The following is a 14,251-nucleotide window of genomic DNA, read 5'->3' on the forward strand; positions in this document are numbered from 1 at the left end:
GAGACTGTCTCAAAAAAAAAAAAAAAAAAAAAAAAAAGGGGGTGGTGCACAGAGCTCAGGGGAGAGGCAAAGATGAGGATCTCCACTGAGATCATCATTAGCTGTTTTGATCAAGGATTCTGTAGTGGAAACACTGGGTAGGAGATGACAGCAGCCCCTCTTCTAAGGTAGACACAGCGCAGATCACAAAAGATCTCCTTATTTTCCCTCCTTGACCCTTTTGGTCTTTGTGACCCTCCCTAGTCCCTGACCTTCAGGGGAGGGATGGTGAGGCAGGAGAGGAGCATGAGCTCTGGTCAAAAGGAGAGCTGGGAGTGAGCAAGCGAAAGGCTTTGAAGTCACAGTTGACAACAGTGACCAGTATTTTGTTCCCTAAATCCTGGTTTTTGAAAACTGAAGGAAGGGAGCAGTTTTTGAAAGAGGTAAATTTAAAATAATAACATTATGTAAAGTGATATGCAGTATTCTCACAGAGGGTCCAGGCTGAAAAGATAACTGAAATGATAGAGAATTGAAACAAAGCAGATTCCTTAAGGGCAACTTTAAGAAGACAACCATATCCTCCTCCTATCAGCCTCCTATCTGCATCATCAATGACAGAAGACTGATCTGGATGAATGAAGATAAAAAGTTGTTTATTGAGGGCTTTCTGTGTGCCAGTGATGATATGGATCATCCTCACTTAATCTCCCATCCTGAGTAGATGTCATTTTATCTTCTACTTGTTTTATCATCCTTATGCTTCTTTTGGAGAACTAGTCAGATTTTTTTTTTTTTTTTAAAAGATGGAATCTCAGCCGGGCACGGTAGCTCACACCTGTAATCCCAGCACTTAGGGAGGCCGAGGCAGGCGGATCATGAGTCAGGAGTTCAAGACCAGCCTGACCACCATGGTGAAACCCTGTCGCTACTAAAAATACAAAAATTAGCTGGGGGTGGTGGCACGTGACTGTAATCCCAGCTACTCTGGAGGCTGAGGCAAGAGAATTGCTTGAACCCAGGAGGTGGAGGTTGCAGTGAACCAAGATCTTGACACTGCACTCCAGCCTGGGCAACAGAGTGAGACTCTGTCTCAAAAAAAAAAAAAAAAAAAAAGGAGTCTCACTGTGTTGCTCAGGCTGGTCTCGAACTCCTGGGCTCAAGTGATCCTCCTGCCTCGGCCTTCTGAGTAACCAGGACTACAGGTGTGTGCCACCATGCTGGGCATCACAGAAATGTTCAAGCTGCATGAGGTTTGGGGGAGCATCTGTAGAAATGCGCAGGATGGCCCATGAGATGCCACAGGTGTAACATGATTGGATTTGGCAAGGCTTCACCTGTTTTTATGACTGGTGGGCAAGATGAAGAAATGTGGGCATCACTGGGTTGAGAAGCTGCACCCAGGGTCTTCCTGGCACACTGGATGTTTTACTGGTCAACATTTTGTGTGAGTGATTTGGATTATGAAGGATGTTTATCAATCTGTGGATGACAGAGCAGAGGAAGGAGGGCAAGTCTGTGTGTTGATGGTACAATGAAGATTTGATGGGATGAGCAGGCTGAAACAATGGTCTAAAGCTGACAAAAAATCCTGAAAAAGGATCAATATAAAACCGTGCTTTTAGGCTCAAAAAACTCAGTGACACCAGGAGATGAGAGATGAGAGAAAAAAAATCTGGTTTGACGGCAGTTAGGGGTAAAAGGCTGTTCACACAGTGAGCTAAAGAGGCAATATTGTTGCCATAAACAGTAATGCAATTTTAGGCTACATTAAAAGTAGGGTCTGAGATAAACCTGAGCCCCATGCCAGTGAAGAGATGACCTCTGGCTCTGTCAGGGGAGCACATTTTAAGAGGAACTTTGGCAAACTGGACAATGTCCAGAAAAGAATAATGTGTGTGAGAAAGGCCTGGAAACCATGTCATCACGGGAGGTTTGGTAGGAGGAGGAGCATGATAGTGATCTTCAGATATTCATGGAAGAGTCTAGGTTCATCCCTGCAGCTTGAGAGAAGGTAACTTGAACCAATGAGCAACCGGTTATGGGAAACCAGGTTTCCGCTCAAGGTCCTAGCAATCTGTGCTGCCAACCAAGCGTGTGTGTGTGTGTGTGTGTGTGTGTGTACGTGTGCATTGGAGGTGGGCAAGGAGACTTCCTGGTGAAGTCCTGAGCCCACGTAGTGTCCCTGCAAATGTTCAGGCAAAAGCTGGCCAGCCAGCTATTCAGACGGGGGTTGGGGGTGGGGTGGGGTTGCAGGAGGGTATAAACAAAAAAGCCAAGAGTAAGGGAAACTGGGTTCAGGTCCTGCCCCTGGTTATAGATATGTAATGATGTGCCAGTCAGTTTTCTTATTTAGGCTTCCATTTCTTCAGCTATGGGTATTGAGTCATCTTTGGTTTTCAACTTTTGGTAGCAATGGAACGTTTTTATTACATGAAATCTTCTGCAATCACCTTTCCCCTCCCTAAATATATAAGCCCAGTGTTATTATTGGACACACCCTGACTGTAGGTGCCAAGGCCTCCTGGCACTGCTGCGGGGCTCCTGGGAGTAGTTGGAAAGCACTGGACCAGCTGATCTTCCAGCCCTAAAATTCTATTCTTTAAGGTTTTCTCCTACCTTAGTCTTTGATTCTATAGATTCCAATCCCTCATTTTATGAAGTACCTGGTGCTTAAAAAAGGGATTTATCGAAGATCTTACAGCTGGTTAGTGACAGGGCTGTATTTAACACACAACTCCCACTCCAATTCAGTGTTCATCTCATCAGGCTGCCCCTACTTCCACCCGGGACTTGTCTTAGCACTTGTTCCTCCATGGTCCCAGGAAATCCTGTACTGCCCTCTATAGATCCTTTCCCTTTTGGAAAAGCATCAGGAAGGCAATAAATCTAGCCTGAGGCATTGCAGCCTGAGAAAATGATCTTGGAATTCATTTCTCTATGCATTAGTTTATCTCAAGGAAGTATGTTTATGAGCTGAGAAATAAAAAACAGGTGTGGCTCAGACTACTGGTTGCCCTATATGATCTCTTCTTCCTTACAACTAGGTTCCCCATCTTTTAGATGGCCACCCAGAATAGAGGTATTTCCCAGCCTCTGTTGCTGCTAGATAGGAACCTGCAATGAAGTTCTGGCCAATAGATTATAACTGGAAATACTGTGTATGCCCTAATGAAAGTATCCTTAATGGGAAGGAGAATCCCTTCTTCACTCTTTCTACCCTGATGGCTGGAATATAGGCATGGAAGGCCATAACCTTAATGGCCACCTTGGACCAGAGGGTAGAAAGCATGTGTTGAGAATGATGGAACAAGCTAGTAAGGACTTCAGGAGGTGATCATATGAAGCCCCTTACCAGCCCCAGACTGTTTTCTTCCAGCATTTTACAGGAGGGAAATAAAATTCCACTGTTTAAGCCACCATTACCATTTTCATCTACTCTGTCATTGGTCGTAAGGTAACATTACTTAGTACGTCGCTAAGAAAAAGAAACTGCTGCCAACTAAAGACAACCCATCCAATTGTATGACACATTCCAATTTCAGAGAAGTTAAAATGTGACAAAAGGATGAGTCTTATTACATGAAATGCAGTATTTTGGGTTTTTGTTACTCAGAGCCAAGCCTAATCCTAACTGATTCAATAAACATGAAGGAATGAAAAGATGACAAATTCTACATAAAGAACACAATCATGAAGAGGGAAGAACAAGCTTCTCTATTAAAAAAAAAAAAAGAAGACTCATAAAAATAGTACTGATGTGACTCAACTTAGGAAAGTTTTCTCCCATGCTTCCCAGTCTGGCTTGGATTAACCTGGGGAATTATGTCTGGCTCTCAGGACTTGGGCATCCAGTGGGATGAAGCTGCGGGATGAATGAGCTGGTTTTAAGACATAGAGGACCCAAGGCTGTTTGCTGAACCCCAGTGTAGGCTTTGGCCTTTTGCAGCTCCTACTACTTAGTTTCTTCCCCTCTTAACTCTGCAGGATCTTCCTGGATGACTTTAAGACAGATGTGCAGCTGCTGATGACCAAGACAAGCTTGTAAGCGACAGGCTGCCCCTTAGCTGAGATCCCAAGAAGGTGCTCAAAACTCTTCCTGCCAGCCACTGCTATTGTATAGTTTAAACCTGGTCTGGCACAAAGCTGACCATTTTTTGGTCTTCAGTACTGAAGCATTAACTTTAAGTTATGATGATCCAATATTAATGTACCTGTTATGAAATCATCAAAGACCAATACAACAACAAAAGGAAAGTCTGGCTTATCTAAAAGTGGTTATAAGATGAAATATCTGAGTCATTAAAATAAGCCATTTTCATAACGAAGGCCCATTTAATTTTAAAATGCCAAGTGACTCTATTATTATTTAGTGACCCTTTCTCCTGTGTCTGCTTCTTGAACCTACTGGGACTCCAGGAGCTTTCACGGAGTTCCCTGATGCTATGCTCTGGCTACCGCTCACTGACTGTTTACTCATGTGACAAATGTCTTATTAAATACATCCATTATTTAATACATCAACCTCATGAGGTAGGATCACTCCCATTTTTATGGATAATTCAGGCTCAGAGAAGTTGATTAATTTTCTCTTGGTAACACAGTTAACATGTGGGCTGTGAACTTAGGTTGGTGAAACTTGCCATTATAATTTAGTTGTAATGTACTATAGAAGTAGCCCTTTATGTTTCAATTACTGAAACATGAAAAATTCTGCTAAGGAATTTTCCAAGTCATCTTTTTCCATCCAAAAGGTTTGCTGGACACTAAAAAGTTGTGATTATTTTGAAGGAAAGTTTCTCTGAAAAAGACCAAACTTTTTTTTTTTTTAAATAGTTAGGGAAATGGTGGGATATGGACTGGATAGGCATCTTGTCACTCCAGGCCATACTTACATTACACTCAGGCAAGCGTTCCAGTGGCCAGTGTAATCCCCTGGCAACACAGGAATCTGCCAACGACAGAGGTGCAGGAGTTCCACTGGCACATTCCCAGAGTGGATGAGGCCGACTGTCAGCTGACTGCCTGTTCCTGATGCAATGTCATGTGACTTTTTGCTGAAGCAATATCTAATATTCTAAAATTTTTAGACTTTTTCTGCCTACCTTCATTTCACGCTTATATATTCTTGGAAAGAAAAAATCCCTACAAATCCCTATTTAACCTTGCCAATACTCTGATGAAGACACATTATAATGAATCACGGGAATTTCTTTACTGATCTCATGTTCTATATAAAAACAAACAGCTCAGCTACTAAAAGTGCTGATCCAATTCTTATAGGCCAGATTCTAATTCCTCCTGGCTTCAACAAAGTAGAAGCCCTACCAAAGATTTTCTCTGGATTGAAATATGTTAATATTCAATAAAACTTCTCATTCAAACTCATTACATTTCTCCTCACATACCAAAGTACAAAGACACCAGGCTAAATTTCTTTTAAATTATTTTATTTTTGTATAAGCTAAAAGGCAATTTACACACTGAAATTTCAAAAGACCTTGGGCATGCACATTAACCTTGTTAGAGGTTCTTCTACATGTCTCTCTTTTTTCCATAGGAATTTCCCCAAACATTTAAACCCCATAGTTTTCACTGTATATACAGCCTAAACCATAGCAATCTATGATTATGTCATTTTACACTGTGCAAAATCCTCAAAAAATAGTGGTACAATAGAACAAAAAAATCAGTAACAAGTAAATTCCATTGTAAGACATTCATATAATTTGGTCCTTCTCTGAATCATACTGATTTTAAACAGACACAATCTCTTTAAACCCCTCCAATCAAGTTCTGACAATGATCCATACCCTATAACAAAAGAGCAATTGATTAAGTACCTTGCAAAAGGTCAAACAGCAATACGCCAGATTGAAAAGATTAAAAAAGCCCCAAAATGTTATTAACAAAAGCCAGATCTGAAACCCATCATACACAAAATTAAAAAAAAAATTAAATGGGGGACTTTGGAGCTTATTTATGACAGCAAAAGTAATTTGACATGTAATATGAAAAATCAAGAGGACAGTCAATGCAATCTGAAAAGACTGAAGGGGATTTCACAGACAGTGAAGATTTGAGTTTTTTTTTAATTTCAAAAGTTTTGTAAGAAGGACACCACCAGTGTGTTTCACAAAGACATAAATGTATACACCCCAGCAACACAAAAAGAATAAATCTTCAAAAATGTTTACCCCCGATTATTTACATTTTTCTAATATAAATTTAGGACTTCAGTATGTAAATAAATATACATTACTATGTATACCTTTCTAGTGCGGCTTACCAACAAATCAGCTGAACTTGAATTTTTTTTTTTTTTTTAATTAGAGCAGGTATGCTTTTGATGGTAGGAAAGGGATGGAAAAAAGGAAAAGCAATAGAAACTGTCCAATTCACATCAGTTATCCGTCTGCTTTTTCTTGAGAGCTTGTGGAAGGTGTTAACGTGGCTGGGAACATCAACACCTTGGCATGCATGAATGTTAAGTCAGGAAGGCCAGCGATCACCTTGATAGCTTCTTCACTTAGGTGCTCTTCTCTTTTCGGTTTCCTACTGACAAATGAAAAAAAGACAAGTGTGTTAATGTGACTTTGCTGTAGGTAAAATGGGAGACAATCCACTCTCAAGGTAGACAGTTAGCAATCTGTGGGGACTTGAGTATTTTTTCCTCTGCTAGTTCCTGAATCTTGTAATACTTTTGTGCAGTGTGCTTCCTGTGCCAAATGCCAAATCTCATGAAGAGTGACATGTGGCCCATTTATGTTCATTAAAGCTAGGCATGCACACATAGATACTCACATGCATACCTAGACAGCTCGTGTACTTTCTAGCCTTTACATTAGGCTAGAAGCATCTACCCAGGCATAATTTTAAAATGTTACTAAACAGAAATATAAATCTGAAGCCTTAGTAACACTCCACCTAACTGGATTTTTCCCTGCCCCTCCACCCCCTGAAACTACCTCAGCCTGAAACAAAGTATGTCCAGGGAAAGACTAAGTCATTTTAACCTCAGGCTTTCTTTATCCCCAATGGGGAATTCCAGGAGAGAAAGCTCTCAGCTCAGAAGACCCAGTCTCAGCCTGCTGGGATGCAGACAGCAGGGCCAAAAGCAGCAGCACTAGGGCTGGTTGCTGGTGTTATGCACGTACACAGGCAGGACGGAACTCTGGGAGAGGGAAATCTCAAATCATATGGGTCCTGTAGATGAAGTAGATTTTGCTACACTGGCCCCCGATATGGGAAATAAGCAGTTTGGTGCCTAGCACAGACATGAAAATGCCTGGTGACCCAGGTCTACTCAGCAGGTGAGCCACAGAAAATGCCAAATGAGCCTCAAATTGGGCACATGATTGCAATTCAAACTTTTTCTGGGATATTAAATATATTAAAGGAATAGTTATACATATTATTCGCTTTAGACCAAAAATCATTTCAAGTTGTTCATTATAAAAAGCCTAATTCTCTTTTATGGTAAAGGATAGCTGGTATTCTTAGATGTGACACAAGGTATTTCTTTGACCTAAATGTTTCCTTTTTCCTTGGATGGGGTGCAGGAAGCCAGGAGGTAAAGCAAGAAAGGAAGGACAGCTACAGGCTTTTTTATTCCTAGGACTTTTCTGTTACCACTTTGAATCCAGACTGAAATAAAAATATTTTATAGAATGAATGAAAAATCCAACGACTTTTAGGACTAAAGTTTTTCAAAAGGGAAAAAGCATCAGGCATATAGCAGATGAACCAAATACTGCATTCAGTACTAGGTTCTTAGAAGAATGGAATAGCAATCCAACATTTTTTTCTGATGAAAATCTACATTTTTAATTGCACTTAAATAGTGGCAAAACTATTATGTGGATGTTTGATGGGGAATTGGATATCTGCATCATTCCAAAGTAAAACCAGATACATGACAAGTCAAAACCTGAAACTGTATAATGGAAAAGGTCAGTTTCTCACCAATCGTCAATCTCAGCACCACTAACAATGGAGTCAACCAGATGTATGGATCTTCTGATGTGATATAACACCTAGGATGCATTCTAGCCAAAATATTTACCCTGAATTCGGCAAGCCTTTAGATATAATTTCCAATTTACAGGAAAATAGGGAGATAGAGAACACAGCAAATATTACTTGAAGGAAGCAAACAGACAAATCCAGAGCTTTTAGTTACTAATCTTTATATAAGCTACTGTTAATAAGAAAACAGAAGGAATGAGGAGATATGCTAGGTTAAAAGGGACTTAAGAGCCCCAACAGCCAGGTACAATAGTCTTCAATTGAGTACTGGTTTGTACAAAGCTGAGAAAGGATAGTTGGAGAAATCTGAATATAGCCTAAGTGGATGAAATGAAAACTCACTGAAATTGACAGAGATCACTGACTAAGACTAGGTCAATTTTAGAGGTCAATTCACTATGACCTCTAAAATCTCATTTTTGGTGGAACCCCCCCCCCATATATGTATTTGCATAGAAAAAGATCTGAAAGAATTACACTAAGGAATTATAGTGATCCTGAATGGTAAGAATGTGATACTTTCATTTTTAATTTTTTTTGGTCTGGATTTCCTAACTTTCTAAAAATATACTTTACTACTTCTATAATGATAGATGGTTATTTAAAACAACAGTGAATAAATGCGCACCTAAATGGACTTTCCCATTTGTGGAGTGCAGTTTGGGTGTAGGAACAGACAGCAAAAAATAAGTTTTTATCTAAGAAACAGTTGGTAAAGATTATTCTAGGGTTTTAAACAATTGCCTTATTTCAGAGGCAATATGAAATTATATTTTAAAATAAAAACAAGTTTACACAGTTCATAGTTTGTGCATTTATCTGTGGTCATTGTGCATGGGTGTGAGCTAGTCTTCTTAGAATATGGGAAGAAGTAAACACTTAAGGAGAATTTGAAAATAAAGTTATATCATGATCATTTCTCAAAGGCAGTGACCTAATTTTGATTTATTCCTCTCTAGTGAAGATTTATCCTTTTTATCAATGGAATATAATTGAGAATATAATTGAGAGTCCAGGAAAAAAACATGATCAATTGTTTTTTAATTTTTGTTTTTGACAAATGTGCCAAAACCTTTCAGTGGGAGAAATCGTTTCAACAGTTTTCAGACAACTGGATATCCACCTGCACAAGAATGAATGTGGACTCCTACCTCATACCATAGACAGAAATTAATTCAAAATGGATTAAAGACCTAAATGTAAGAGTTGAAACTATAAAACTCTTAGGAGAAAATCTAGGTATAAATCTTTGTGACCATGAATTGGGCAATGATTTCTTAGATATGATACCTAAATCACAAGAAAAATTAGATATTATCAAAATTAAAAGCTTTTGTGTGTCAAAGAATACTATCAAGATAATGAAAAGACAACCTGCAGAATTGGAAAAGATATCTTCAAATCATTTCTCTGATAAAGGCTTAGTATCCAGAATATACTTAAAAATCTTACAACCTAACAATAAAAAGACAAATTATCCAATTAAAATACAGGCAAATGGCTGGGCACAGTGGCTCATGCCTGTAATCTCAATACTTTGGGAGGCTGAGGAGGGAGATCGCTTGAGCTCAAGAGTTCAAGACCGGCCTGGGGCAACATACTGAGACCTTGTCTCTACTAAAACAAAACAAAAACAAAAAAGGCAAAGGATCTGAACAGATATTTCTCCACAGAAGATATACAAATAGTCGATAAACACATGAAAAGATGCTCAACATCACTAGCTATCAGGGAAATGCAAACAAAAATGTCAATGAGATATCACTTCAAACCCACTGGGATGGCTGTAACCAAAAAGACCAATAAAAAGTGTTGGTAAGAATGTGAAGAACTTGGAATGTATATTATTGGTGGGAATGTAAAATGGTGCCATCACTTTGGAAAAGTTTGGCAGTTCCCCAAAAAAGTTAGAGTTCCTATATGACCCAGAAATTCCACTCCTAACAGAGTTGGAAACATCTGTCCACACAAAAACATATACACAAGTGTTCACAGCAGCAACATTACTCATAATAGTCAAAAAGTGAAAACAACCCAATTATCAACTGATTAACGGAAAAGCAAAATGTGCTATTTCCAATGAAATATTATGCAGCCAAAAAACAAATACGGATACATACTACAACATGAATGAACTTGAGAACAGAATGCTAAGCAAAACTGAGACACAAAAGGCTGCAGACTATAGAATTCCATCTATATGAAATAACCAGAAAAGACAAATCCGTAGAGACAGAAAGCAGATACTAATTGCCAGGGCCTGGGGAACGAGAGGGATAAGGAGTGACTGCTAATGGGTACAGGGTTTCTTTTTGAGGAGTGACTGCTAATGGGTACAGGGTTTCTTTTTGGGGTGATAAAAATGTTTTGGAATTAGATAGTGATGATGGTTGCACAACCTTGTGAATATACTAAAAACCAGTGAATTGAACACCTGAGTGAATTATAAATTTTTATCTCAATAAAAAGGCCTAAAAAAGAATAAAATTTCTTTGACCTGCATAAACTTCAGTTACAGGTCTATGGCTACTAACTAGCTGTCACTAATTAGTAGTGATTTAGAATAGGAAGTAATTTTCCTCCATATTAGGAAAGTTAGGCAAGAAGATGGAACTATTTTAAAACTAAGAACTTGCATTTCTTTAAAAAACTCAAAGTGAGAAGTCACTTTCACAACTTGTGTTCCAAAAGAGAAGAGCACATATAAATTCCCTGAGACATTCAAAGGCACTTAGTAAAGAGTACTGGATATTGTTTGGTCCACGTCAAATTTCTTCTACCTTGACCACTGTTTAACTCCTTCTTACCCTATAGTCTACCAAAATGCCTTTTCACTTTATCTTCTGCTTATTGTCAATAGCCAAGAAGATTTTGCTGAGCTTTATTTTTTGCAGTTTACTTTATTCAAGAGAAAAATGAAAGAAAACCTAAAAATAAGATACTAAAAATGCTTTCTGAAATTATGCCACCAGCCTGTCTCTGCTCTGTACGATTGAGAATCACTTGTTGGGACATTTTACAGTATTTTAAGACTTGCGGGCATTTGTATTTTTTACCATTTTCAAATGACATTTCTCAAAACAGAAAATACAAAGTTGGCAACCTGTTCTCTCCAATTTATTTTGTTTTAAACATGATGCTGGACAGGTCCTAGCGAGTAACTCAATACAGAATTAGCAGACATTAACTCCAGGATACATTATTAGTTCATTCCCTATTAGTATAGAACAAGAGAAAAAATGAAAATAGCTTCTTAAAGTGATAGGGCTTGGAAGAGTTCTCTAGATTCAGCATGTTTCAAGGATGAGTTAACGAATTAGGAGAACAAGTTAAGGTGGTTTAGAGCTCCTCCTAATGGCACAAAATGAATTCTCATCATTGGGATTTTCAAAACTTCTATAGTTCTTTGGTCAGTGAGACTGCAGGGGAAACAAAGGAAGGAAAGAGTAGAACTGTCCCAGAAAGGGTTGTCCTAAAAATAGCAGGGGGAAACCCAAACAATAAAAGCATCCTTTTTGGTTTTTAAGTCAAATGTGTGTTAGCTTTTAGTTAACATATACAAATTTCTCATCCATTTTTTTCTATGAGAGGAGTTTCAATTTGAAGAAGTGATTTACTTGGAAAGAAAAAATTTAAAAAAATCCACATAGCCACATTTACGAGTAGGTTCATTGAAGAGGAGGCTTTGGCAATGCCAGGTGGCATACTGCAAAGACATGGGGCTATGAGAACAATGGAGAGAACTGGCAGACAAACAAGGATTTACATGCTACAAAGCCATTCTAGGGAAAAGTTAAGGGTAGTCTAATGTATAATAATGTATTTCATAATTATAAATATTAAAGGCAATAAGAAAAATCTGGGGGAATAAAAGCACACAAAGTTTAAAAGACAATATGATAATTCAAGCTGAAGTTAAGAGAGAGAAACATTTATTATTCACAATAAAAAAGGCTTTTTTAAATGGATGTCTTTCTATAGAAGAATCTATTTAAAATATAAACCTGAATTTAACATGTGATTGGGATGTATTTATTCAGGAGAAAGAGCTATAACACTTCTTTCAAAGTAGGCAACTAATAGGTAAATAGTTCCACTTTAAAATGCTGATGCATCACAGATTTGAGACAGCAGAGCTGGCGTGTCAGTCAACCAGTATTTGCTTTTGCACTAGTGATTTCCTGGTTCAGAATAGTATCTTCCTGTTAGAAACTGACTTAGTCTTATGGTTAACAATAACTCAAAGCAATGGATTGTACTAGCCTAATCATATGAAACTAAAGATTCTCTGAATCGCAAACACATGGCCCGAGTGACATTCCGTGCCTTTAGTTCCAACACAGGGAGATGGTAATTGCTCTTCTATAGGCCATGCCTCTGAAGGGGCTTCTAGAAAGCTTGGTAAAGTAAGGCTTTACCTCCCAAATCAGAGGTGCATGTCAATGAAAATTCCAAGAACCATCTTAGCCCGCAAGTAAAAAGATCAGCCTAGGTGACTCCAGGATTACAAAACTGGGTTCTCAAAGATGATCTTCTCAGTAATTATGAAGAGAAAGGGAGAGTGTTTCTATAATGGCTTTATGATCACAATACTTAATCAGAATTAGTCTCTACAAAGTGAGGTGAGGGGGGCGGGGGGTGGGGGAAGAAAACCACATCTGTCAGCCTTGGCCAATCTCTTATGAAATAATCCTGTTCTAATAAAGTTCATAATTAAACATAATTTGATAATATTTTCTGGGCTTGGGCATTGACTGAGTTTTATAAAGCAAGTTGTGGTATATTGAAATGCTGTCAACTGACATGCTTTTTCCTTTGGGTCGTTTTATCTCAGAATTCAAAATGTGGGTATAATTGACACTATTTATTTACCTGGTAGATGTGCTTGTCTTCTCTACTGTAGACATGAGTCTTGCAAATGCATCAGTCACTTTGAGGCTTGAGGTGGAGATTTCCAGCTTAGAAGTTGTTAACTCATACAACTCCGGATCCACACCTTATAGTATAAAATGATAGTCAGTGATGGCAGGCTGCAGTGGGTTACCCAGTTAGCCACAATCCAAGATGCAAAAGGCAATATTCTGTAAACATCTGAGTGTTTTACAAACAGAACATATCTTTAGAACACTGCAATACTGCATTTATTTTTTAAAGTATAAACTCCACTTTTTGGAGTTTTTATAAAACAGGAAAATACTTTTCAAATTCCATTTTGGAATGAATATATCCTTAAGCTAGCATTTATGCAGCAGATGCTACCCAAATACTTCTAAAATTTCTATCTGCTATAGAAAACTCCCCCAATTTGGATTAGGATGTGATATAAAATTATCAATGTTTTATAAATAGAATGCACATGATGTGACACCCCATTTTTCAATTAACTAATCTCATTTTAAAAATTTTCCTGTTTCCTCACCTCCTTATTTTTTCTCTATTTTCTTCCACAGAAAAAGATTTAGAAGCTACCACAAAGTCTCAAACATGGTAAATGATCTGGTTAGTTTAAATATATCATGACTGGCCAGGCGCGGTGGCTCACGCCTGTAATCCCAGCACTTTGGGAGGCCGAGGCGGGCAGATCACAAAGTCATGAGATCGAGACCGTCCTGGCTAAAACGGTGAAACCCCATCTCTACTAAAAATACAAAAAATTAGCCGGGCATGGTGGCGGGCGCCTGTAGTCCCAGCTACTCAGGAGGCTGGGGCAGGAGAATGGCGTGAACCCGGAAGGCGGAGCTTGCAGTGAGCCGAGATCACGCCACTGAACTCCAGCCTGGGTGACAGAACAAGACTCTGTTTCAAAAAAAAAAAAAAAAATCATGACTAAGGACTAATCATAAACATATGCCACATAGCTCTTTCTTCAGGTTAGAGGTGGGGAGGGTAAAAGATTTTCAGAAAAGGTGAGTAAAAGTACTACTTTTGAACAAAATGAGAATTCTTGTCTACAGGGTTAATTTCTGTAGTCTCATATCTGAGTCTGGTAGTCATTAGTTCAAATATCTTGTTAGAGTAATTCAAAAGGAAGCTCAGAGGGTTAGATTTATTGCAAAAATTGATTTAAAAAATCTCCCCCATCTGACTGCATTAAAATACATATAACTTTGTGTATTTCTCATGTAATACAGATTTATAGCAATGATGACAACAATAACATTAAAAAGAACAGTTTAAATATTTTAAACTTAAGTTACACTTTGAATAATATTCAGAGTAAAAAAAAATTTTTTTAATCCTACAC

At 38.3% G+C, this 14,251-nt stretch overlaps 1 protein-coding gene across 6 annotated transcripts in view; it reads right to left on the bottom strand.

The window, feature by feature from the left end:
* Positions 1-5,412: 5,412 nt before the first annotated feature.
* AFTPH (aftiphilin) overlaps positions 5,413-14,251 on the bottom strand; it is a 67,970-nt gene continuing 59,131 nt past the window's right edge. For 2 of the 6 annotated variants that reach the window (XM_003830896.5, XM_003830897.5), the window contains 2 exons: positions 12,880-13,003; positions 5,413-6,534 (listed from right to left, as the gene is read on the bottom strand). In XM_003830896.5, the coding sequence (XP_003830944.2) occupies positions 6,387-6,534; positions 12,880-13,003 (272 nt within the window). In that variant the 3' untranslated portion in view covers positions 5,413-6,386. Of the gene's footprint in view, positions 6,538-12,879; positions 13,004-14,251 lie in introns of all 6 variants that reach the window. The other 4 variants (XM_008956322.4, XM_008956320.4, XR_609275.4 and 1 more) reach the window with 3 other exon arrangements.

This window comes from Pan paniscus, chromosome 12 (genome assembly GCF_029289425.2).
Source record: "Pan paniscus chromosome 12, NHGRI_mPanPan1-v2.0_pri, whole genome shotgun sequence".
In the NCBI taxonomy this organism is placed as follows: Eukaryota; Metazoa; Chordata; class Mammalia; order Primates; family Hominidae; genus Pan; species Pan paniscus.